The sequence below is a fragment of the Rhinolophus ferrumequinum genome, chromosome 18 (assembly GCF_004115265.2).
Source record: "Rhinolophus ferrumequinum isolate MPI-CBG mRhiFer1 chromosome 18, mRhiFer1_v1.p, whole genome shotgun sequence".
In the NCBI taxonomy this organism is placed as follows: Eukaryota; Metazoa; Chordata; class Mammalia; order Chiroptera; family Rhinolophidae; genus Rhinolophus; species Rhinolophus ferrumequinum.
This window is the reverse complement of record NC_046301.1, coordinates 42,439,215-42,466,520: the sequence shown is the minus strand read 5'-3', so window position 1 is coordinate 42,466,520 and position 27,306 is coordinate 42,439,215. Positions and strand designations below refer to the sequence as shown.

General features: G+C 35.6%; 1 protein-coding gene across 1 annotated transcript in view; it reads left to right on the top strand.

The window, feature by feature from the left end:
* Positions 1 to 26,435, top strand: part of ADAM7 (ADAM metallopeptidase domain 7) — a 52,994-nt gene extending 26,559 nt beyond the window's left edge. Inside the window, exons 9-22 of the mRNA XM_033135431.1 lie at positions 1,564 to 1,733; positions 4,253 to 4,337; positions 5,734 to 5,864; positions 7,303 to 7,477; positions 8,918 to 9,007; positions 10,018 to 10,213; positions 10,591 to 10,693; positions 11,966 to 12,155; positions 18,805 to 18,885; positions 19,961 to 20,039; positions 20,611 to 20,716; positions 21,062 to 21,161; positions 25,255 to 25,311; positions 26,328 to 26,435. Of these exons, the coding sequence (XP_032991322.1) occupies positions 1,564 to 1,733; positions 4,253 to 4,337; positions 5,734 to 5,864; positions 7,303 to 7,477; positions 8,918 to 9,007; positions 10,018 to 10,213; positions 10,591 to 10,693; positions 11,966 to 12,155; positions 18,805 to 18,885; positions 19,961 to 20,039; positions 20,611 to 20,716; positions 21,062 to 21,161; positions 25,255 to 25,311; positions 26,328 to 26,372 (1,608 nt within the window). The 3' untranslated portion in view covers positions 26,373 to 26,435. The remainder of the gene's footprint in view (positions 1 to 1,563; positions 1,734 to 4,252; positions 4,338 to 5,733; positions 5,865 to 7,302; positions 7,478 to 8,917; positions 9,008 to 10,017; positions 10,214 to 10,590; positions 10,694 to 11,965; positions 12,156 to 18,804; positions 18,886 to 19,960; positions 20,040 to 20,610; positions 20,717 to 21,061; positions 21,162 to 25,254; positions 25,312 to 26,327) is intronic.
* Positions 26,436 to 27,306: the final 871 nt, after the last annotated feature.

The window sequence follows — 27,306 nt, the reverse complement described above, 5'->3', positions numbered from 1 at the left end:
TCCTTCGGTTTCATCTCCAAAGTAAGCATAAATACGACATTGTTGCACATTGCTGAACTTTTATTAAAGATTTTCAGTTTAGATTGGCAGGTCATACCACAAATAATTTAAGGTAACATTTGTCCACAAGTCTTTGACCCTTTCCATCATGTCACTCCTCACTGGCCCTTTATCCTCTGTAGAGCAGTCAGACAGTCTGAGGGGATTGATGGGAAGCAATCTCTGTTCTGGCCTGAATCTATCTAACTGGGTCTGACAGCAGTCACCTCATTGAACAGTCTGTCCTTCACAGTAAAACATGGCTTTATCTTATAGGATATTTTCTCATTAGAAGATAATACATTCATAGGATGACAAATATTGTTTTCATTTGCACTTGCAAACAGTTTTATAAACCTAAAGCACACCCATGAAGGTAGAGAGTCCAAAGAGCCCAAGTGAAAAAAACATTCTCATTCGATAGGCCAGATTCATAAGGTTTGTTCCAGGATAAGGTCAGGGCCAAAAGAAATGGGTATCACAGGCTCCAATATGTATTTCAGATCATGATTTGACTAAAGGTCTAACTTCATGAGAGTTTAAAAGAAACCTAGTTCTCGTGGCTATGAAATGAACTTGTTGGGCTATATTGACACATGGAATTCAATATACTCATATTACGTAGGTTAAGAAACATGGAAAATTAGCACAAGGTTATTGTTATAGCAATGATGTATTAAACTTCTTAATAACCAGTTACATTCTCTATTAATATTATATGATTGACCTCTTCATTTCTATTCTTAGCTCAGTGTCTATAGTTCATCATTCATTCTTTTTAAAATTGATAAAACACATATACTTTGTATCAAAATCCTCATAATATTTGCTTAAACTCTGTCTTCTTTTGTCCTGGCATCAAAACATTTATCAACTGGATGTTTACAAAAGCTGATGGTTAATGGGGTGAGAAGACTTACGGGCTACAACTATGTCTGCTTGCTTTGAGCAATCCTCAATAAGATTTCTTAGACAGCAAAGGAATTCCCCAAATTAAAGGAATTCCCTAAATCAAACAAGTAGAACAAACATGGCAACTAAGCTATTGGTTTTCGAAAACCAATATCAACTTTCTAATCTGCCACAGAACCAACTCATGACCTAAAGTAGGGAGATGAATAAAGAACACTCATTCTATTGGGTGAAACTATTAGTAAATTCACATTTTCAAGTCAGTTATAATTTCAAAGCTTTGCTAAATTATTTGTTCTAACACATCCTGAGCCCACTGCCTATAAGGCATATGATAGTTCAAGGGGAATCAGATTTTTTAGTCTAGTTTCCTTGTTGGCTGTGGCAATTCACTCAGTATTGTGGGTGATTCAGCCCACATTAGTTTCAATTCAACTGTTTTGTTTGAGGATTGCACTTTTTGTTTGTGTACCTGATATGTCAAAATTATTATTATTATTATTATTATTATTATTATTATTATTATTATTATTTTAATGTAAAGGAATATAGTAATGCCAAAGGATCGTTCTGCAACTTGACTTTGTGAAATATTATTTCTTTTTTGAACAGATTTATAAAACTTTGGACATTCATGTTACATTGGTTGGCCTTGAAATGTGGACAAATGGAGATAAAATAGAAGTAGATTCAAATATAGAAACTACTTTATTGCATTTTTCAGCTTGGCAAGAAACAATCCTTAAAAACAGGAGGAATTTTGATCATGTTTTGTTACTCAGGTATGTAACTGCTCTATTTTCCTGCATACGTAAAGTGGGTTATTAAAAAAGAAACAGAACAAATGCACAACAACCAAAATACTTTTTAAAGCAATTGACTTTTGGATAGTACATAGGGACAAAATATTATGTCTAGCTATACATAAAATTTCCATAGAAACTTTTTAATAATTGTTATTTTTAATAGTGATTAATACTAGAAAGAAAAAAATCTGATATATTCATATTCCTGGGCTGAGTTGAAAATGTCATTATGTAAGCAAAACACTTTTAGAATCCATTTATTTTACTTATCAACTTCCATCGCTAACTCTCTTCAGCCTTCCACATAATGCCATTCCAACTCCACCAAAGCATTCCTTTCTAGGAAAGCACCTCATTTTCTGAAAATGTTCCTGCAGCAAAGTATCTCCATCCAGTGACCAGAGCTTCAAAAGCATCTGGTCTCAAATGACAGATAACTAATCGGAACAATTAAGCCTGACACAGCTTTAATATTCCTTAGAAAAGTTTTGGATTTATTGAGAATACTAGGTCATTCCTAAAAGTGTGTGTGGGTGGGGAGTGGAGGTGGGGGGACGTGTTTTATCATTTCTGTATTCAAAATACCTAACGCACTACACAGCCTATAGGGAAATGATAAATAATGCTGAACTGACTTCAATCTTGGGTTTTGCATAGTCCTTTTATTGCAAGGAATATTAAATTAAACGTTAACCTTCAGTCTGAACTCAGAACTGTGAAGCTTCCAAAGTCTATAATAGTCAGAGGAGGTCAGGTCCAGCCATTTGGCATATCGATGAGAATGACCTAGACCTCAAAAGATCATTTTTTATTTTATATCTGGGGTGGCCCATAGCACATCTTTCCAGAGAAAACATGTACCCGGCTTGGATTTGGATATTCATACAAAATTATGGGAGGTAAAGTAAAATATCACTATAACCTTCATAGTGAGCTAGATTAGCTCCTTTACCTATTCGTTGGGCACATGTTTTATAATATGTATAAATAGTTTAATAAGTATATATACCAGGGGTGCCAAAAAATGTATACAAGTGGACACTTTGATCAACGTTGCTCACGCAGTAGTTCGCTGTAATCAGAAGTATCTGGACACTGATGGTAACCACTCTGAGCACCTCTTGTAATTGCAGAAGTCAAACATGACTTGTATTCGTATTTTGTTATCAGTATATATTGAGTATTACAATTTGAATACAGTTGTCTTTTCTTAAAACATGTGTACATTTTTGGCACCCTCTGTATAAACAATATACTATGTTTAATAAATAATCTAAAAAATATTTGAATGGGTGTAAGTGGAATACCTTCCATGAATGTGTCTTACTCTGAGCAGTTACTTCTCTCATCCATAGTGTATCTACAAATAGGGAAATGGTATGTGTGTATAGGGGGAGGGGAGTGCTACTAAATGTCTAACTGAGCATTATATGGGTGCCAAAAAATGTAAGATAACAATGTAAGATATGTTAAGATAACATATCTTAACATGTGTATACATCTTTTTTGTTGAGTTTCTTGTATGCTTTCCCTTCTATATTCACATAGGTCTAGAAGTGATTTTTGGTTGTAAGTGACAATGAACAAAGTCAGAATCAGGACTGTGCTTTCTCTAATACTTTGTCTCCATGGGTGATGTTCTCCCAAGATCTTCAGAGTCTATGAAGACCAGAATTCTGAGTTCCTTCAAGATGTATAGTCAAATAGTGACTTTAAAATGTAGGGCCAGGACTATTTCAATAAAAAAGAAAGAAGCAGAGCATATGTTTTTGATCAAAAAAAGTTAAAGACTGAAAGAGATCATCTAACCTCACAAGTTTTCTTGTATTTGAATCCCCTCTATTACACTCCAAGTGTGGCCCACCAGCCCATGATAGCTTTCTTAAAGTTTTCCAATTCTAAATGTTCTTCCTGAAAACATATCAAGTTTCGATCCCTTTAATATACACATCAACATCTGTCTTTTTAGGTAATCTAGGAATAGTCCTGTTTCCACATGACAACTTTTCAATGTTTGATTGTCGCTATCAAATTCTCTATGAGTTTCTATGGTTGATTAAACATTTAAAAAAATTTTCAACCACAGCTAATTCATTATAGTGTTGAGTTCATTTACTATGTTGCATTTTCTCCTCTGAACATTTTTTACTTGACGTTTTTTTTCCTTTAGTCTTCTATGTGGTTTTATTCAAAGCTGAGTGTAGTGCAAACAAAAGTCAGGTAAAATGGGACTCTAACCTTATTTTTTTTAGAAAGCACTTCTTTATGATTTCAATTTGAGATTGCATTGGCTTTTTCAATGCCTCTGATATACCATTGGTTTAAAATGAGCTTAATATCAACTGAGGTCATCCTCAGTACCAGAACTCCAGAAAAAAGGGAAGGCATTTTCATGTGCAAAGGCACTTGCTTTGTGGGGGTTTACTGCAATTCAATCTATGTGTTAATTAAACTACTACCTCAGATTGAAGAGTGTATTTTCCTCTTGTTTATAGTGGGAAGTGGCTGTACACACATGCACAAGGAACTTCTTATCCAGGGGGTATGTGCCTGCCCTTTTATTCCTCCAGTGTCATTAAGGTGGGCTGTGTTTTATTTATGTTGTGACTTAATCAAACCGTTTGAATTAAATATCTATAATTTTCTATGTCCTGTTGAAAGGGACCGTGTATGCATTCGGTCATATATTCCCACCAAAATATGTCACAGTGAAACTGTCATGTTTTCTTTATTAAATCAGAAAATAAATGTTTTATAAAAGCTATGGATGAATAGTGAAGGTAAACCAGTGTTCAGAGTTTAATAGGACATCACATACAGATTAACATGCAGAGATTAGAAAAGCTCTTGTGCGTATCACGTATAAGTGAGGATAATTGTTCTTGTGCTGGAAAGAGAATGCATAAACCGTTTAAAGTATCAGATCAAGGCAGACTTACAATTCCTTTTCCAAAAGCCTTAAAACCCTCAAATTGCTGACACCCCTTGTTTATCTGATTCTTTCTCAAGTCAGTAAGCTTCAATACTGTCTAAGTAACCCTACCTAAGAAATTTTTGAAAAATCGAGATTTGGATTTGTTTCCTTTAGTGTCTCTGCCTAGTTGTTGGTAGGCTCGGCCCAGTCTTGTTAAGACCTCGAAATTAAAGACTACTCCTTATTAAAATGACTTCGTGACCTATTTATTCTATAGTTCTTTGTATTAGATTATGCCTTGGCCGATGGAATTTTAGTAGCATAAACTTTGCATAAAGAGTCAATCTAATCTAATGTAGGCTGCCAGCACTCCAATTATGATATCATAACCCATCCAGGACACATTTTAAACTTCAAATGAGCAAAATGGAATGACCAAATTAAGGATATTTTACTTTTACAGTAACCTGATATGCTATCCCTTGGGAAATTCGTATTTTTTATTGATATAAAGATTAAAACATTAAATAGAGCTAAAAACGGTGGTAACAATCAACTTTTCCTTGGACTTTGCATTTCTGACCTTCTGGTTTTCTTCATAATAGAAAGTCCCTCCTTACGAGTGCACAGCATTTTTGTGCAATGTGAGACAACACATTAAAAACGCGAGCCATGCATATTTTTATTTTTTCCCTCTTTGAAATATCTAGTATATAGAAGACAACCAATAAAGCTTATTGTATTGGGTAGGACATTGTTTAGTAATTTTTTGCTATTTGTAAAAATGTGTCTATGTAAATCCAACAATGACTATTGTGTTACAAAAAAGAATTTCAAAATGTTAGAGTTTGAGACCCTCAAAAGGTCATTTGTCCAACCTTATTAAACAAGTAAAGCAACTGAGGGGCTGCAGAGGCCGGTAACTAAGTCCACAGCCTCTCAAATAAGTATTAGTTAACCGGAAGCCAGAATCCAGGCCCATAAATTCAAAGCACTATGCACTACAGTGTGCTGTCTTGTGGAAATTTCCAATGCACATTTTTTTGTTGTTGTTGGTATCAGGATCTTCTACCTGACCTAAATGTGGTTGCGAACAGAATGGCACATCAGCTGGGGCATAACCTTGGACTGCAGCATGATAATTATCCATGTACCTGTACTTTGGGAAGATGTGTGATGGACAGTGATGGGAGGTGAGGCTCAAACAGTATGGAGAATACATTTAAGTATTTTGGGAGTGGCTTTTGACTAAAACTACATGTTGTTGGAATGTATTGTGATTATGTGGAATTTTTCCTAATGCACTTCAGAAAGTCTATTATAAAACCAGGCATGGTACGGACCTTTCCTTTTGGGGCTAAATGTCATCAGCTGGTAGTGTCTCTCCGAGTGATATGATGAGAAAAATTCTAAAACTCCACCTGAGCATATTACAAAAGTGCATGACAATCAATTAATAACTGCACCAAGGGATACACTCTACATGCCTTGTCTTAACGTCTTTGCTATAAATTATAATCTCCTCCTTCAAATCTTTACTTAAATATATCCTCAGCAAAGCCTTCCCCAGCCACCTGCTCCAATTTTTCAATCCTGTCCCCTCATACACATACCCTGGCATTGCCCACCCCCTCTCCCTTGGTTTCTTCCATCCCCTTTTGATACTAACCACCATCTACTATAGTCTATGCTTCACATATTTAGTTCATTAATTATTTTACTCCCCCACTAGAACATAGGTTTCATGAGGTTGGATGATTTTTTTCTGCTTTGTTCACTAGTATATCACTGCTGTCTCCAAAAGTCCTGGACACATACTAGGTAAATCACAAATATAGAATGAATGAATGTCCAGCTCCTTTCCAACACGTGAATTACCTGCAGTCAGTTCCTAAGCCTTGCACATCTATGATCTCCTTCACAGGGGTTACACATGATGCATTTATATAGTAAGAAAATGTTTGCTAATGATCGTCAATGCTTCTATATATTGATTAAATGAAGTAAAGCGCTAAAGTGCCCAAGCACAGTGACTGGCATAGAGTAAGAACTCAGTAACTGATATTTCATTGTACACCATTATCTATATAGTTACTAATATTTTTTCATGGCCCCACCATCCTAATCTAACATTTTTGGGACTCTGAAAGTCTACCTGTATTTAATCATTTTATCAATAAGATTGGCAAAGGACTCAAAAACAAAAGGGAAGTGGAATGGAAGTGAAGTTCGTTTTTTTAAAAATGTTTTAAACTTAGTTTTAGAAGTACAGTATATTACATTCCTAGGATATGTAAGGTATTATTAAATAAATAGTTTGTCTCTATAGATGTTTATAGAGAACCAGTCTGTTCCAGGCACTGTGTTAACTAGTGCTTATTTTTTTAAAAATTGGAGCATGATGCAGTCCCTGCATTGAGAAGTTTGTAATCTTGCATTTTCTATACTAAAGAGCCCAGTTACTACTCTGCTATAACAGTAAGGCAAAAAAAGTAAAAGAAAAGTAAACGGACTTTTAGAGTTTGTCATTTACATCTACTCTTTCTAAACTCTTTATAACATTTTCAGAGCTGTCCTACAAGTATGCACTGATATGATTAATCTTTTATTTTTAACTCATCCTACCTCTAGCATTCCTGCACTGAAGTTCAGCAAATGCAACAGAATCCAGTACATGCAGTTCCTGAAAGATTATAAGCCAACGTGTATATCCAATGTTCCATTTCCTGATAAGCTAAATCATCCCCCGTATTGTGGAAACAAGAAGTTGGATGAGGGAGAAGAGTGTGACTGTGGCCCTGTTCAGGTATTTGCAGAAGATGTCTTTAAATTGCAAAGTTTATGCTCAGTTAGCACCTGAGTAGGGATGTAGCCATTCATTAACCATGGCATTCTTTGTAAAGCTTTACAACCTGTGCTTTTTTTTTCTCATTTGGTAACAAACTATTGGTGCAGCTTTATCGAAGGCTTCTTACCAAGTCATAAAATGTGTATCATGATCTTGCTGGAGGTCCACGGCACCACGTTTGGGTGGTTTGTATACTGTTTGTGTCTTCTTGTCCGAGGGCCCTTTGGTGTCATTGTCTAATTCTCATGCACAGTAAGAACCTGTTCAACAAAATCCTTCACAGTCAATGGAGTTTTACTCAGGAACTTATGAAGCTAGCCTATAACCCAGGGGGACAGTTCACATTATAAGAAACTATCTTACTTGAGCAGGAACCTTTTAAACTTCCACATACGTATTGCAGTCTTGGTCTCTGGAGCATTCAGAATAAAACTGTAGGTAAAATTTAAAAGGATTCTTAATCTGCATTTCTGCAACATAGAAGCTATTTCTTTCAAGAGCTCATCATAGGAATCCTAGAAAATTTCTTCTCAAATTATCAAGTGCGTATACATCAGCTGGAGATGTTGTTACAATGTGGTCTGGTGGGGGCTGAGATCCTTCATTCCTACCAACCTGCAAGGTTATGCTGATGCTGCTGGTCCAAGGACCACATTTTTAGCATCTACACTTGAAACATGGCACAATTCAAAACAAGTCTGATGGCAATGAAGAGACTCCATAATCAGAGTGGGGATTGGGACACGTCTACAGGTTACAAGATCTAATCTTCAAATGCCTCTCGTTAAATGTGAAGAGGCTTTAACTTTGGAAATTGATGCCTTGACCATGCACCTTCTTTGGAATGGTTCTACAGTTTTTTATTCTAACATGTGAAGTAACTTACATGACCAGATACAGACAGGTTTTTTTGTAGTTATAATTTCGTTTGAGCAGATAGGGCCTAAGTGTCCATCCTGCTGTTATTATTTAATGATGCATCCAAAAAAAAAAAAAAGGTGTCAGCCTGAAATATTGGGCATCTTGAGGAAAATGTAAAATCAGATCTTCAGAAATTGTATTATCTCACATCAAACCTTTAGTATAGAGAAGCTGCCGGACCCTTCCCGAAAAAGGAAGTCATCTGTAGAACGAGAGGTCTCAGACTTTGTATTTTGTACGCTGACAGTGAAAATTCATTAGCTCTGGAGTACTGAACAGACAGATGGGAAGAAAGCAAAGTAAAAGTCCCAAACACCAGTCGCAAGAAGTAGTTTTTATACATAGCCAAGGATCACACCTTTGTATTTTGCTCTGAAAGACAAGGGATGCTAAATTACACAGAACACAACTAACTGAAGTCAAACAAAAATTAAACTGCAGACCAATTTCTGATCTTGAATTTTTGGTTATTGCCAGGAGTGCAGTAATCCTTGCTGTGATGCAAACAAATGTGTGTTGAAGCCAGGATTTACTTGTGCAGAAGGAGAATGTTGTGAATCTTGTCAGGTGAGAACTTTTGCTAGGACCGGGTTTCTCCGTTTTCAGTTTATTAAGTGTACACAGGACCACAGAGTTGTCTGACCACTGCATGACCCTATACCACTAATCCTGGACTGGGGCGAGGCTAGCTTATAGACAGTATAACCTCTTCTGAGATGCCCTAACTTCTATCCACTGGACAGTGCTATGATCTGGGGAGTGGAGAATTAGGTAATGAGCACTTAGTCTTTTAGAAGTGGAGATATATAACTGACATTATTCTTGCTCTCTTGTAAATCATTACCAACCTATGCCACCTGAACTGGAGGGTGAGGTGGGGGGGAACTGGCATCTCAACAAGAGTGAACTAAAAGGGAAGAGGATTGGAAAGTGATAGTGACCAGTACATGGAGATATATTCCAAGGAAGGATGACCAGAGATCCAAATGTCTCTATCCAAGAATGTGAAATCCAAAGAATGGAAGTATATCTTATTCATCTTGAAATCTTTCCAGAACTCAGCACAACTAAATGCATATTGAATGGCTGAATGGGAGAATATTTCCATGAAGTGCCCTCCAGCAATGAGATCCAGGGCATTTTTCTAGTTCATATGGAGAAATCTGATTTCTTAGGAGCGGAGATTCCTCCTTACAGGCAGGAGCTCTCAGGTGTGTGTGTGTGTGTGTGTGTGTGTGTGTGTGTGTGTGTGCGCGCGCGCGCGCGCGCGCGCGCGCGCGGTGGTAGTTAGGGTGGGGGAGTACTGAAGCAAGGAATGAAGAAGACAATATAAACAGAGTACTTCCTCATGTCTCCCATTTATGCCCATTCCAGTTCTGCCCAACGCTATTCTAATACCAAATTTGAAAAACACCATCTTGTGATTGTCTTAATGATAATGATTCTCAGTAGAACGTAAAAGGAAAGTTATGATCCATTTTTAAAACCTTTTTTACATAAATTAAATGGATCAACCTTCCTCCTATTTACCTACCTAAATATGTCCAAGATTTCTTCCCTTTGTTTTTCTTCAACAGATGAAAAAAGTAGGGTCTGTATGCAGACCAGCAAAAGATGAATGTGATTTTCCTGAAATGTGTACTGGCCACTCTTCAGGGTGTCCCAAGGACCAATTTCAAGTAAATGGATTTCCATGCAAGAATGCAAAAGGCTACTGCTTCATGGGGAAATGTCCCACCCGGGATAACCAGTGCTCTGAATTATTTAATGATGGTGAGAGACAATTACAGTAAATGACTGATGAAGCTAATAGCTATTATTTCTCTCTTATTGTCCTGTAGGAAATTGGGGACAAGATTGGAGATAATGCTATTTGTGGCATTTTTTCCAAGATATTTCCTGCATCTTACCATTAATATTAATTGATATTACATAATATTAATTGATTAGCTCAGAATGTGGGCTAAGTATTCCTGCCTAAAATATCCTCCTGAGGTAATACGATGGTTTTAAAATTATTTATTTATCCCATTCTGCTTCACCACTACATAATGCTGAAATTTCAATTACATTAGAAAAATAAAGTATTTTGTAATTAATAATATCATGCTTTCATTGTTTTCCTTTTATTATACCATTTTTCACCCCAGAGGCAAAAGACAGTTCTGATATCTGCTACACGATGAATAAAAAAGGAAATAGATTTGGATACTGCAAAAATAAGGACAACCAATTAATTCCCTGTGAAGAGAAGTAAGTAACTTATAAAGAAAAGTAAGCGCCCTCTAAGAGTGTTTTGCAAAGTCAGAGCAGCTCTTGTTCTGACAACTGCTAACTTCTTTTACTGAGGAGACTAAGAAGAGAGGGAAGCAGGAAGGAAGAGAGCACACATCACCTCCTGGACAGTGTTAACTGGCATTTATGTACTGGATTTATTAGCTGAAGGTCATGGAATAGATGAAGGTGAGATGGGAAACATTTCAGCTTCTTAGGAAAGAAAGGGAGGAGAAGAAGCTACAAAAAAGAGAAAGGAGTACACAGAAGGAGGGGAGAATAAGTAGAAAAGGGGAAAAGAGGAAGAGAAAAGAGCGAAGCCATAAGAAGAAAAAAAAGTTGAAGTTGAAGCTGGAAGAGAGAATGGGAGAATTGGAGGTTAGATCTGACTTTAAAAAGAATGAGCTTGTTATGTATCTACACCGTCCATGAAGCAGTCTGTATGTCAACTATATCTTAATATACGGAGCTCACAGGATATGGAGTTCAGCATAGGGAATAGAGGCAATGGAATTGTAATAGATACGTACGATGTCAGAGGGGCAATAGATTGGGGCGGGGGGTCATCACTTTGTGAGGGGTGAGATGTCTAACTATTACATTGTTTTGTACACCTGAAACTAATTTTTTTTAAAAAAAGAAAAAAAAGCATGAGCTGAACCATACTTCCAGGTTTGTTCCTGACATCCAGCAAGCCTTTTTTTGTGTGTGTCACAAAACAGGATTTGGTCTAAAAACAGCAATAGCAAAAACCTATGGTCAAGTTCAATGTTCTCCTAAATATACTAGGTGAAAATGGGCAGTCATTTGACTGTGATTATTTCGAATTGTTTCCTAACCTTTAAAAGGGGGGTTATAGTAACAGCAACCTCATAGGTTTATTGTGAGAATCAACTGATGTGCTCTATGCAAGAAAGAATAAGAAAGAAATCTTAGTATCCTGATTAAAGTTATGCTAATTTAAATTACTAATAAAAATATTCTCCTGTAAATTTAAGCTAATATTGATTTGTGAGAAGCACAATAATAGCATAAAGCAATATAATCATTTTACATCTTTACCTACTCATCTCAGTTCCCAGGGTGAAGATGTTGACTGTCCAACAGATTACCCTGCCTTTCTTGGCCCCTCTGTAGCCTACTGATAAAACCTGGGTCAAGAAAAAAGTGGCCAGGCCACATCACTGCAAGCTTGGTCTCTAAAGTTCTATTTCTGGTCCCGAGTCTGAGAATACACTCCCTTTCTTTCAGAGATGTCAAATGTGGAAAGATATACTGCACCGGAGGGCAGCACTCTTCTGTCCCTGGAGAAGAGAAGATCTATCACTTTAAGAAGACTCCCCAGGAGAATGTCACCACCGAATGCAAAACCTTTGTTTTATACCACAATTCTAAAGATCTGGGTCTGGTTGCTCCTGGAACAAAATGTGGAGATGGAATGGTAAGATGAAACACTTTGTTTTATTAAAATGTCTTGGTTCAGCCACTGTAAAACATCATTGGATCCTATAATTGGTTCCAGAGGGCCTATATGTGGGAAAGCAGTAAAAAGTGGTAACTTTTTTTATTGAGCTGAGTAGTAATAACACTATCACAAATATTCATTTTGTCTAAACTTTATTATATAAATTGATATGTAAATGATATAAGTGTGCTTAATTAGTATCTTACAGTAGACATCTAATGAAATTATAGACATAGTATTTTGAATTAATTTGACTACGAAGTAGCCATATAGGCTTCATTTATTTTATTCATTCAGCTGTATTTACTGGGGGGCACGTACTATGGTGCCAGTGATTGTGCTGGACACAGATGATGCAAAGATGAATGTACTTGAGAATTTCATAGATTAAATGAAATATATCATCACAATCCAACACAAACGCTTTTATAGTGGTGAGGTCAACGTACATTATAGTCCAAAGGACTAACTTTACTCACAGAACATAAAATGGCATCTTATGATGCCATTAAATGGGTGACATTTCAGCTTTGACTTGATGAGCAACTTTTTCCACACACGGAAAATGAGGAAAAACTTTTTAGAAAGACATACGTACATAATATGCAAAGGTACAAAGTGTATGGAGTAGCAGGTAACTGACAATTTCAGTGTGACTGGAGCTTAGGGTGAAATGGTGAAAAATGAAGTTGAACAGGTAGAATGAGACCAGATTGTAAAGAGTTTATTATTTCAAGAGAAAACTTTAGAATGTATACTAGAAACAGTAACCGGCTCACCGAGGTTTATAAACACAAGAATATATGGAAAACAATCTTTATCTAAAAATCAGCTATTTTGAATTGAACATTTTCTCTCTGTGGATACAGCTTCCGCTTTCTCTACATGCCACCACCCACAAACTTTACAGTGCCATTCATATAATGTGATAGAGAAATAAATCGGAAAACAAAAATTCAGAATGTGGAAAAAAGATTAGAATTTAACAACTTAATGGAGACTAATATTTCAAGACGAAATATTTAACTATACAGTTTCTCATTAAAATGACTAAATAAATAGCAAACTGGTAAGGAATCTGTGTTCGTGAAAATTGAGTTAAGTTTATCCACCTCAAGCTAGAAAGTTCAAGGACTTTCAAGAAGATAGAGTGTGGGGCATCAGGGTGAGGAAGATGTCAAACGATCTTTATTCACTTCAGGCAATGAAAATCAGCCAGAAGCACAAAGCAGAAGTATGACATCCCCTTTATAGAACCCGATTAAAAGTGGCAGGGATTGAACCAAGGGGTTCAGAGGGGAGCAGTTTGTAAGAAACACATCTTGATCATATAAGTCCATTGTGACCAGGAACTACCACATAGAACGCCTATTCCTTCAAGAGAAGTCTTAGCCCAGAAGCATACCAGTCACAATGGTGCCAGTTCTTGAACCAATTCCTAATGAGGGAATTCATGCATAGCAAAGGCCAGTCCACAGAGATATCACCAAGACACTAGTTTCAGAATTTTTCATTTTATTTTCACATTGTGATACTATTTCATTTTATTTTCACATTGTGATACTATATAAGGAACTTAAAATGCTTAAGAACCATTCTAGCTTCTCTTAGTACCATGTTTCCCCCAAAATAAGACCTAGCCGGACCATTAGCTCTAATGCATCTTTTAGAGCAAAAATTAATATAAGACCCGGACTTATATTAATTTTTGCTCCAAAAGACTCATTAGAGCTGATGGTCTGGCTAGGTCTTATTTTTGGGGAGACATGGTATTTATTCTTTCTGGATAAATTTGAATTTGGCATAGAAAAGAGGGCAAACTTATCTTATTGCCTGTGGGTGCCCTCTTCCTTAGTTATACTATAGAACTTATAACATAGATAAGAAAAAAAGGAAAGGAAAGAAGAGAGAAGGATAGTAGGATGCAGAGGGTAAAAGAGTAGAGCTGAGGAGGGAAGGAAGGGTGGAAATTGTTAGTCCGTTCTCTGACACAGATTTGCTGAAAAATTCTCTCAGTAGTTGTCTCTTTATTAAACTTACAAAAATGGCAAATTCAAAATAGGAAACATCTCAATACTTCTCTTTAGTTGAGACTAAAATGCTTAAATAGAGATCTACATGGGTTTTAAACAATGTTTTCCACTGTTCAGTTATGTATAGTCAACAGTGGAGCCATAAGATTATAATGGAGCTGAATTTCCTGTTAGAAATGGAGGGATCTGTGATTTAAGAGGCATTTTTTTTCTCTGATGAGAGCAATATCTGTGAGGCGTGGTAATAGATTGCCTCTCACTGAGAGCACCTCAATTTTGAGTGCACAGACTACATCCCAGTCAGTCAGCCTCTGACCTATTCCAGCACAGAGGAGCCTCTCCCCGCAGCATTGCATATTCAGGGGGCCCTCCAGCCCACCCAGATCCAGCTTGATCTTCAGAGTACATGGCTGTGAGTTCTTTGCTGAGCACCTAAGACCTGCAAGGGCACAGATCCACAGGCGCTACCTTAACAAGTAGTGAGTGTCACTGCCACTTGAGTGAAAGCGTCCTGCGGTGGTGTGGAGCCAGTCTGGCCTGGTCCTTGGAACTATTTTCAAGTTGTAATGATGTAAAACATAAGTAAGTTTTATTTCTTCTGTCAATTCAATGCCAGAGAGAGCCGTTTGCGATAGGAAGTGTCAATAGACCCAAGAACAAAATTTCAAAGTCCTCAGTTCTACACCCTCTTTTTTATGGATAGCACAAAAAATTTCTTAATGTGACCACTGTTCCAACATGTAGTAGCCAAAACCACATTGCCATGACAATCTCCTATGTTCCTTTATCTCTCCATCTCAATTTCTTATTCCCGCTGATCCTCAGGCCACCTTTCAGTCCCTCCTGACAGTCACTATTATGGTGATCTATGCCTTACCCGCCAGCTTTTCCTCAATATTTCCAATCAATCCAGCCCACATTTCTGTTCATGGAGCAGCATTGACAGCTTCGATCTTCTGTTGGAAAGAAGCAGGAGGGAGGGCTCATGGGATGGTATTTATAAAATCTATAGCCGTATACAGTCCTGTCCTCAGCCTTCACCCTCGCTCACCACTCACTGACTCACCCAGAGCAACTTTCAGTCCTGCAAGGTCCATTCATGGTAAGTGCCCTTAGAGCTGCACCATTTAGTATCTTGTATACAATATTGTTCCTGTACCTTTCCTATGTTTAGATATGTTTAGGTACACAAATACTTACCATTGTGTTATCATTGCCGATGGTGTTCACCACAGTAACGTGCTGTACAGGCTCGTAGCCTACGAGCAATAAGCTACAACATCCAGCCTAGGTGTGTAGTAGGCTGTACCATCTAGGGTTTTGTATGTGCATTCTATAACGTTTGCACAATGACAAAATCACTTAATGATGAATTTCTCAGTATGTATCGCTGTCATTGAGTGACATGTGACTGTATATAGAAAATCCATTCTATAAAGATAAACAAAGAGGACAAACAACAACAGACATAAAAGAATTCAACAGTGTAAACAATGGAGACCAATCTGAGGAATCACATGCATTAAATAAGAGCAAAATCCTTTTGAAAAAATTTCAATTTATATTTAACACAATTTAAAAGGATGTTACATCTATAAAAATGATATAATTTGAAATCAAGAAGCACTGCCTTCAAAGTAAAAAATTAAATCATGATTGTTGCTTTGTATGTAATTTGGGCAGTAAACCATTAAATAGATACTACAAAAAAATAGTAAATTACAAGCTAAACTTCTTAACACAGAAGAATAAGATGAAGGAATTAAAAAAAAATAAATTAATAAAAGCAGGAAATCTGATAATTCTAGATAAAGGAAACATAGTAGTGGTAAAAATATAATTAAAGAAATAATAATAATAAATTCCCTGAGCTGAGGAATGTATAAAATAAAAACTCAGTACCAGGAAAAATTCATAAAAAGAGATAAACATTTATACTTATCGTCACACCATGAAATCAATAATAATGAAAACAAAGAAATTAAGAAGACTATTCAATAGCATCAAAACAATAAAATAGTTGAAAATAATTTTAACCAAGGAGATGAATGATCTGTACACTAAAAAATATGACTTTGATGAAAGAAATTGAAGAAGACACAAATAAATTGAAAGATATCCTTTGTCAATGAGTTGGAAGAATTAATATTGTTATAATGTCCATACTACCCAAAAATGATCTACAGAGTCAATGCAATTCCTAGCAAAACACCAATGGTATTCTTTACAGAAATTAAAAAAAAAAAATTAAATTTGTATGAATCCACAAAAGACCCCAAATAGCCAAAGCAATCTTGACCACAGAACAAAGTTAGAAGCATTATACATCCTTATTCCAAAGTATATTACAAAACTATAGTAATTAAAATAGTATGGTACTGACATAAAAACAGTCATATAGACCAATGAAACAGGATAGAAAGCTGAGAAATAAACCTATGCACATACAACAAACTAATCTTTGACATGGGCACCAAGAATACACAATGGGGATAGTATAATCTATTCAATAAATGGTGCTGTGAATACTGGATATCCACATGCAAAAGAATAAAACTGGACCCTTATTTAACACCATGAACAAAAATTAATTCAAAATGGATCAAAGACTTAAATATAAAGTATGAAACAGTAAAACACCTAGAAGAAAACATAGGAGAAAAGCTCATTGGCATTGATTTTGGCAATGATTTTTTGGATGTGACACCAAAAGCACAGACAAAAAAGCAAAAATAAATAAGTGGAACTATATTAAAGTAAAGCATTTCTTTATAGTATAGGAAATATGAAAAGGCAACCTATGGAATGGGAGAAAGTATTTGCAACCCATATATCTGATAAAGAGTTAATATAATAATAAACGAAAGTGATAAGTAACTCATACAACTCAATAGCAAAACAAATAATACAATTAAAAATGGTCAAAGGACCTGAATAGTTTTCCAAAGAAGACATACAAATGACCAACACATATATGAAAATGTGCTCAACATCACTAATCACAGGGAAATGCAAATCAAAACCTCTATGAGCTATCACCTCATACTTGTTAGGATAGCTATTATTAAAACATCAAGAAATAACAAGTGTTGGTGAGGAAGTGGAAAAAAGAGAACCTTGTCCACTGTTGGTGGGAATGTAAATTGTTACAGCCATTACAGAAACAACATGAAGGTTCCTCAAAATATTAAAAATAGAACTAATGTCTGATCTAGCAATTCCATTTCTGAGTAGATCTCCAAAGGAATTGAAATCAGAATCTTGAAGAGATATCTGCACCCATGTTTATTGCAGCATTATTCACAATAGCCAAGATATGGAAACAATCTAAATGTCCTTCAATGGGTGAATGGATAATAAATTTGCATTCATATGTACATACATATAATGTAGCCTTTAAAGAAAGAAAATCCTTTCATTTGTGACAACATGGATGATTTGGAGGATATTTCACTTATGCTAAGCAAAACAAGACAGACACAGAAAGACAAATACTGTATGATCTCACTTTTATGTGGAATCTGAAAAAGTCAAAGTCATAGAAGCAGAGAAGAGATGATGGTCGCCAAGGACTAAGGGGTGGGGAAAATGGGAAGATATTGATCAAAGGGTGCAAACTTTCTATGAGTAAGTTCTAGAGATCTAATGTACAGCATGGTGACTATAGTTAATAATACTGTAATAGATACTTGAAATTTGCTAAGAGAGTACTCGTTAAGTGTTTTTGTGTTCTCACCACATACACAAAAAGTAACTACTTGAGGTGATGGGAGGGATAATTAGATGTTTTTGGTAATCATTTTACAATATATATCAAATCATCATGTGATACACTTTAAAAATATACAATTTTTATGCATCAATTATACCTCAGTAGAGTTGGAAAAACATGTCCCAATGTAAGCTCTTTTTAACGAAATAGGTAAAAATAAAATTAACATTAAAAATTAAATAATAGGCTATTATTATTTCATTAACAATAATTAAATAAATAAAATTAAATAGGCTAAGATAAGCCAGGCAATAACTATAAGCAACAAAAACAACAATAATTTACACTTGAAACCTGTGTAGTTTTGTTGACCATTGTCACCCCAATAAATTTTAATAAAAAAAATAAATACACATACAAAACAACAACAACAATTTGGTCAAAAATTTTACAAAAAAAAACAAAAAATACACAAAAAGCAAGCAAACTTTAAAATGAAGGTGATAAGCATAAAGAGGATTAACTGATATTAACAAAATGCCCAACTAGCAACTGTGATATGAAAAGCATGCATCTTCCTTAAATCAAAAGAAAAGTTGATAGAAATAATAGAAGAAATTACTGCAATTACGATTGTAGAATCTTTGCTAGATTAACATTTGAAGAATTCATAAGGACATAGACATTTTAATAATTAAAGAGTTTGTGTATAACAATGTTTGAATGTACAGTACATTATTTTCAAATATCCATCAACATCAAACATTCATGGAGGATTTTTTTCCACAGAAGATTCTACATGTGATTTTTCACAATAGAAAATATCATGTAAATTCTAAAAGCAAGTCATTCTAATTCATATTGGTTACTTCATTTCTAGGTGTGCAGCAATGGTGAATGTGTGAAAATTGAAAAGGTCTACAATTCAACCAATTGCTCCTCTCATTGCAATGAAAATGTTGTAAGATTTGGCTCCTTTTTAAATTGATTTACATATTCCTGAGTCTGTGTGTGTGTGTGTGTGTGTGTGTGTGTGTGTGTGTGTGTGTGTGTAAGGTGGTTTTAAAATCTAATGTACATTTTGGATCCATTTTTTTCATGTATCATCAATATAATTGATCCAAAGAGCCAAACTAGGTATTGCATGTTGATGTTGCCAGTATATATTTTATCATTGGACTGATAATCTAGAAACCCAGTAACTTATGTACATATAAAGTTTACACCTGAAGTTTAAAGTTGGATCTATCATAATGTCACTTACAGTTAAATTACACCAATGTCAACATTTACCTAAAAGTTTTGAGAAAAACAACAAAATAGTGACATATTTTTTTACTCAACACTCTTCAATACTAGCAGTACCTAGCAGTCCTGTTTGTGGGCAACATTTTTTCTAAGCTCAATTAATCATAACACTTATATAGAATTGTTTATGTATCAGGTACTTTTTCAAGTACTTTACATACATATTAAATTTTAAGTTTCATAACAACTCAAAAGGTGAGTACTACTCCTATAACTACTTTTACGATGAAAAACACTGAACTGTGCAAGGAAAAGCTGCGGTTTAAATACAGAGTGTGTTCTTAACCATTACACTATGCTCTTTAATAAACTAAATATTGTGCCATCACTTTTTTCCCACGTTAATATTACCCCATCATAACTAAGTCTAATTAGAGTCTGTTCTTTGGCTGTGATATGTCTAGCTCTAGCGGTGGATATTTATTTAATAATATCGATGTCTCCTGAAAAGATAATCAAGCTGTCTTGTTTTTTTGGTTTTGAATTTGTCAGAATCATTCTCTTGTTCAAAGGCTATCTTCAAAGCTGGTTAATTCTTGTATTTTGTTTGTTTCTTTCTTTCCAACATTGATTTTGGTATTCAGTTTAGTTAATTAAACTAATTGATAAGAAGTGTGTGTGTGTGTGTGTGTGTGTGTGTTTGATGTAGAAATAGCACAAAGCTAAGTGAGGTGCAAAACACAGCTTATGTCGGTCAATCAAAATTACATGATTGCCTGCTCTTTCAGGTGGGTGACAGTGAACTCGAGTGCCAGTGTCAGGAAGAGCAAGTACTTGTGCACTGGAAAGAAACACTAAATGTTACCGGTGAGCATTCTAGAGTATAATATCTTGCTTATATCAAAAGCTTCGCCAGTGAAAAAGCTTTTTCTTCTTTTCCAAGACTGTTAAACATATGTTATGTTTCTGTGTTGATTTGCATGGTCTTTTTTTATTATTTTGAATATTTAAATAGCCAAATTTGACTTTGCTATTGGTTTTTACAATTGATATATCTTCAAGTTAAATTTGGATTAGGTGTTCTAAGAGCCCATAATACAACAACGCCTTTTCTATAGTCAGTTAATAACTAATAATCAAAACTTTTTTGCTGATTGTGGGTCCATTAAACATAATGGAATCCTGGGATGGAGTGTCAATTGCTAATATAGTGATAATTTGTGTAATATTTTGGACTTTTACTTTATATATATATATATAGAAAAATTTGTGGGGAGGGGGAATTAAAGTCCTTTAAGGAAGGGACAACCAGGATTGTAACGGCTCAGTTACTTGTTAATAGTCCACTGTCCTAAATTTGATATATTGGTTGAAGCTCACGTTTTGTTGTCTTTCTTTTTCTTTTTTCTTTTTTTTTTTTTTTTTTTTACCATTCCAGGTATCTCCATCCTGGTTGTTATACTTGTCCTGGTTATTATTGGTTTGGGGGCTCTCACATTATTAATCCGTTCCCAAAAGTGTATTAAACTAAAACGAGTTCAGAGGTATGTATGTATTTTCTATGTGCTGTTGGGGACCATGATTGAGAATATATAAGCTTTGTGGCCATAGCAGATACTTGATGGGGGGGAATATATAACTCTTATTGAAGACCAAGTAAGAATAGCAGTAAATCAAGCTTTTACATATTGAGTCCCAAAATTTGCTGCACATTGGAATCACAGCCGGATTAAAAACACAAAACAAAACAAAACAAAACTAATTAGGTCCCTCTCTCAGATTTCATTGTTATAGCGTGTAACCTGAGTATCAGGCTTTTTAAAATCTCCTAGAGGTTTAATATTACCCATCCCATATCTTATGTCAATATTCAATTTCCTTCTTGACAGCCCACCTAGAGATACACTGGGAGTGGAGAATAAAGGATACTTTGGTGATGAGCAGCACACAAGGACCGAACCAATCTTACCTAATATTCATCCCCTACATGTAAGAAAATTTCATTTGCAATAGTTAATTAACTCTAAAAGCAGTTGTATGAGTGTTTAACGTGGAACTGGCCCTAAGCTAAGTGAGGTAGGAGACAAAAAACAACAGTTTAACATGATTCCATACGATGAAGCCTTCAAACTACATGTGGGTAGCGAGAGGATGGTAAGATTCAAGCAAACCAAGCCAGTGTTTCAGAGAAAACTATATTGGTTAAATACAATATTGATTTGTGCGTTACTGGAAAAACTTATAAACATAAGGCATACTCTGGGACATAAAACAAGTCTTAATAAATTTAAGAGAATTGGAGTCATACAAAATATGTTCTCAAAATAAAATCATATTAAAAACGAGTCACTGAAAGATATTGGGGAAACCCCCCAATTAAAAATTAGATAACAAATTCTAAGGAATGCATGGGTGAAAGAAAAAAATCATAGGAAAAATCAGAAAGTGTTTTAAAATAAAAGAAAATGAGACACAACATATAAAAAATTGTGGGAAACAGTGAAATTAATAATTAAAAGAAAATTTATAACATTAAATGCTTATGTTAGAAAAGAAGAAAGGTATCAACGACCTCAGCTTTCACCTTAAGAAACTAGAAAAAGTAAGACAAATGAAACTCAATGTAAGCAGAAGACAGGAAAAAATAAACGTCAGATTGATCACCAATGAAATAGATAAGAGAGAAAATCAAGGAACTCAAAGATGCTTTTTAGAGAAGACTAATTAATAAATCTTATTAACCTCCAGCCAGACTGATCAGAAAAAAATAAAAGAGTCAGCAAAGACTATCAGGAATCAGAAAGATGACATCACAGGAATGACATATACTCATTCAATTGATAATTGGAGAATATTATGAAAAAAGTTCAATACATTTGGCAGTATAATGAGCTAGTAAACTTTCTGAAAGTTTACAAATCACTAAAGCTTACTCATGAAGAAATAGACAACCCGAACAGCCCTGTACTGAATGAAGAAATTAAGTTTGTAGTCAAAACCTTTCCACAGAGAAAATCCTGTGACCATATAGCTTTACTGGTGAATTTTACCAAATGTTTAATGATGAAATAATACCAATTCTATGTAAACTCCTCCAGGAAATGGGAGAAAATGGATACTTCCCAACTCATTTTATGAGGACAGACTTTCTCTGCTCCTCACCAAGATAAAGTCATTACAACAGAGAAAATACTTGCCAATAATTCTAATAAATAAATGCACAAAGCCTAGACACAGAAAACTACAAAACATTGATGAGAAAAACTAAAGAAGACCAATATAAATGGAGTGAAATACATGTTCATAAAACAGAAGACTCACTATTGCTGGGTTGTCAATTCTCCCCAAATTGATCTGTTGATTCAAAACAATCCTAATCAAAATCTCAGCAGGGTGTTTTTTGTAAAACAAATTGTCCACGGTGACCCCAAGATGATAAAAACAAGTCTTAGTTGTCTACTTGAATGGTTGGAAAATATTGTGTGATTGTGACAATTTTTTAAGCTTCCACTGAGATTTTGTGAGATGAAATCACATGATGCTAATATCAAGCTCAAATATTTGCCTTGAGGTTTAAATATGAAACTATATATAAGTGTATTTAGCACAATGTTTGGTCTATATTTAGTACTTAATATGCGTTAATTATCCAGTATGCCTCATGTACTCTTGCAATTACTTTCCTAAATACCTTTTCCTTAAATTAATATGCAAAACTGGTGCACTCCCACAGAGGAGAGTCCAGGGAAGGTGGCCTGAGCATGGGATTACGGATTAGTCTCAGAAGACAGCCAGACATGTAAATAGAGCCTAGGGCATATTTGTTACTTTCTAGAATGCAAGCTTGTTAAGTAAGGGCTTTTGGCTTTTTAGTTAAATGAGGAACTTTGAAGAGGAGTTTAATAAATATTTGTTGAATATATGAATAAACTTAACTCATTACTAGTGGTGTATACTTGTATACCGTAATATACATAAATGGAGATTGTATAGGAGAGTTTGGGCCCTTCAAATCTCATGTTTAGGCTTGTTATCATTTGTCATAAAATTATATACATAATAATGATTTAGCTGGTGGTCGTTTGACACATTAGTTACCCATCAAAGACCAGTTCTCAGCAAAAAGGGTTTGGGAAAAGTCTGTCTTTTGGTATTCTTTCCTTGTTACACTAATGATGCTTGGTTATTTTTTTTTTGCTCTGGTCCCCAGTGCCTCTCCTAGCTCCTGTTTCCACTGGAACATGCTTTCTAGTTATATTAACATCTGCTGGGGGTTAACAGAAAGCAATTTAAAGAGGGTAACCTCAGCCAGCCATGTCTGTATGACAGTAGTAAGATCTGGAGGTCCTCAAAGACCTTCAAGGTCCAAAGGGATGTGGCTGGTTGTGGAATTTCAGACATTCAGACAAATGAGATATTAAGATTTGGAGGCTAACGGACTTGCCTTGTGCTACTCATATAATAATACATAAAGAAACTCCCACTCTTCTCAATGTAAGTTGGCTTTATAGATAAATCTTACAGTGTTTCCCCAAAAATAAGACCGGGTCTTATATTAATTTTTGCTCCAAAAGACACATTAGGGCTTATGTTCAGGGGATGTCATCCTGAAAAATCATGCTAGGGCTTATTTTCCCATTAGGTCTTATTTTCGGGGAAACGTGTTAGCTTCATCCATCACAAGCCAACTACCTAGGCTAGAAGATTGTTTCCATGTATTTTTATATTTGTACATTTGCTAGGACTGTATTCCAGGGATGTCTGGAGAATGTATTTCGTGGGCTTGGGAAATAATCATACTTGCTTGTAAACTTATTGCAGGTTAATAGTATTTCTTTTCACCAGCAAAGAACTGCAGAGTCCTTGGATAGACTTCCAACCAGTTTTTCCAGTCCGCACTACATCACACTGGTACGGCCCCTTGCGTCCTTTCTGTTGGTTGTGCCAGTCTGTGTCCATTTCATTAATAACTTTGATGGACTTAACCATTCATTGGTTCCTTGAAAAGATCCAATAATATAACATAACTCTCTGATTTGAGGCAGAGATAAGACACTACCTACTTTTCAGTGGGGCTGGGATTAGGGCGAAAAGAGCATGGTGAGTCAGCAAGGGCATGGCCAGTGCTGTCTATTTAAAATATTGATATGGTGCTCATTGTGAATTCTTGGGAATTACTTTTGATATTTTTAAAACAATGCATTAACATGTCATTTATCATGATTACTGAGTGTGTGCCCCTTAAATGCTTCTCCTAAAATGAATGCCTCACCTCACTCCTGGCCCCAGTTCTCGGGGTTCAAAATCCAGTGATGGTTTCCAGTGAGGACTTGATCCGCCTGAGGGCTTCCCATGGACTGTGGAGGTATATACCCTGAATCAATACTGATGAGAGAGAAACAAATTAGCCAAATTTGCACCCAGATGCATTACAGACAGAGTCAAAAGACACATTACAGGATTTCTAGGATCACCTGAAATACTAGAATCTCTGTACCGACATCTGTATCCTCAAGGTCACAGAGAACACTTCTAATTCAGAACTGGGTGCTGTAAGCACCGAGATTGTCAACGATATATTTTTTAAATTAGCAATGCTCATTATATTGTCTTTATTCATGGCCCAAAGGGTGTAATTGAGATTGTTTTCCATCTGTGCTTCCACAGCATCGTCCTATTATACAAGAGGGTCTCAGGAAGTGCTACACAATCAGGGTGGAGCTGAATGAGCCTGTCTCCCCATACCCACTCAACCAGCACAGTCCACTTTAATAATTCGGTTTTTCTGGAATTTCAGTAGATATGCTTTTTGAATGAAAGCTCTGGGACTTGAAAAATGTCTGGAAATCTCTCACCAAAATTACGGGTGGAGAGATTCACAATGTGTACGAGGAAAAATGGCTTCCGCTAAAACCTCACTTTACCAGAACCATCCCTCCACCCTATCTCATAGCAATTTACAAACTGTCTTATATTTTCCATGAAGCAAGAAGAGGTGGTGTGCATGTGTATGTGCTCATGTGCATGTGTGGCTATGTGTGATATCTGGTGCAATTCCTGACACAACATTAATTTATTATAGAAATGTGCGAGTAGAGATCGAAGAGGACTCACAGAACCCAATCAAAGTGCCACAATGGTAGGTTCCCATGACAGATGGTACCCACCCCTTCTTTTTAACATTTTTCAAATGCTAGCATCCTTTTGTGCTCTTTACCTACTCATTGGTTGACTGGGGACATCCTCTGCCCTTATCAAAAGAATAGGAGGGTTGGAATTGTTCCTCTGATATGCTAACATTTCTAACAGACAATTAGAGCATGATTTAGTCAAGAGTTTTCAACCTGACCGAAGGAGCAAACTAGAATTCAACAGTGTCAGAGTCTCAATACATTTTAGAAATAACAACAAAAACAAAACTCTTTCAAACTTGTCTTAGCCAAAGTATACATATCCGTGGGTTCCCGTAAAGTATTTGAAAGGACATAATAGTACTAGTAATCACAAAAAAAGGTGTTGTTCCTAACAGAGCAGTTTTTTTCATGATTGCTTTACCAAAGTTTTTACGGACTATATCCGAAGGTTGATTCCACTATAAGTTATTATATCTATGTTAGAAAACGTATTAAAAGATTGTGGTTTTTGTCAAAGGGAGACAAACTGAGCGTTGCTGGGCTATGTTTCAGAGTTTTTGTATTCATTCCTTCATCCATTCACTGATTTTTGTTGAGTTCCTACAATGTACTGCATTAATATGAAGCTTTCCCCCACAAAGCATTCTTACAAGAAATCCTGTCCAATGCACTTCCCTATTGGGATGGAGAAAGAGGGACATTTCTAATAGCCTTTCCACGCCACCAATGACAAACCTGTCTCATACTGGAAAGTAGAGAAAGATGCTTCTAATGCAAGTAAATTGGCTTCCTGTAACGAAAAACTAAATGATTTCCTTTCTTTTGTGATAGGCTTGTTCATTTTGTAAAAAGTGCTTAATTAGCCATGACTTAGGATAGCTGGGAAAATGTGAATAAATTTAGTGTAGCAGAATCCACAAAGGTTATTGTTGTGAATAGTAGATATATGAGTAACTGAAATAGAACATGCTAATAGATTTTACCAAAAACAACTTATTTTTAACCATTGGTTTCTATTTAGAGCTTGAACTTGGATATCCAAAATGGCTGCGCAAGTCTAGGTTGAGGCTTCCGGATCCAAATATTCACAACCTTCCCTCGATATTTGCCACACAAATTTCTGGTAGATTTTCAAATATTCTTTATCCAGACAGAAAATGTTGAAGAGAAACGACCTCTTTCTGAAAATTCATAACCTGTAGTGTAGACGTAGGCTATAAAAAATTATTATAGTTTTTCAAATCTTCTTTAGCTTAATACAAAAATAAACACTCTTTTTGCTCTAGTATTTTCCTACAAAATATTAGTCTCTTTACTTAAAAAAGAGTCAAAACCTTGAAGATAGTAAATTACCACCGTGACTCTAAGAAGCAAAACATTGCTTATAAAAGATTATTTCGTTGTGAGCATAAAAGTACTTACCTTAATTTGAACATTAGATGATTACCACTAATTGTGGTGTAAATGAAATTCTCTCCCACAGAAATACCAAGGAATTCAGTGCTGGAAAGCATCTGATTCCACTAGCTAATGAAAAGGTAGACGACTGTCCTACTCATTGCCTATTAGTGAAGGAGACAGAAGAATAGTCACTTTACCTACAGAATAGTTCTTAAAATTGTGGTGGCAGCGAAGGAGGACTTGAAATGTTTCCGGTAATACTAAATCCCTATAGTTTAATTCTAAACTTCTAAATCTTTAGAATTCTTTAAAAACCTGACACAGAAGTCAGAGGGTTACAAGAATTTCAGAAAATTAGATACAGCAAAGAAGAAATAATCAAGATTCCTCTGTAGGGCTTGTGAGATCCCTATAATTTATGGATGTAAGCACTTAATGTGTGATTTCTGTGCCATTCTCCACCTCTTCCTGACAGTTGATTATGGTATGTGGGGTTGTCCTGGGAATAATTTCAGCTATTTCTTATACTGATGCTTGTCATGGTGTCCTCTTGTGCTCTCTTTCTTTTTGTTATCAATTAAAGTTGTATGCAATTATTT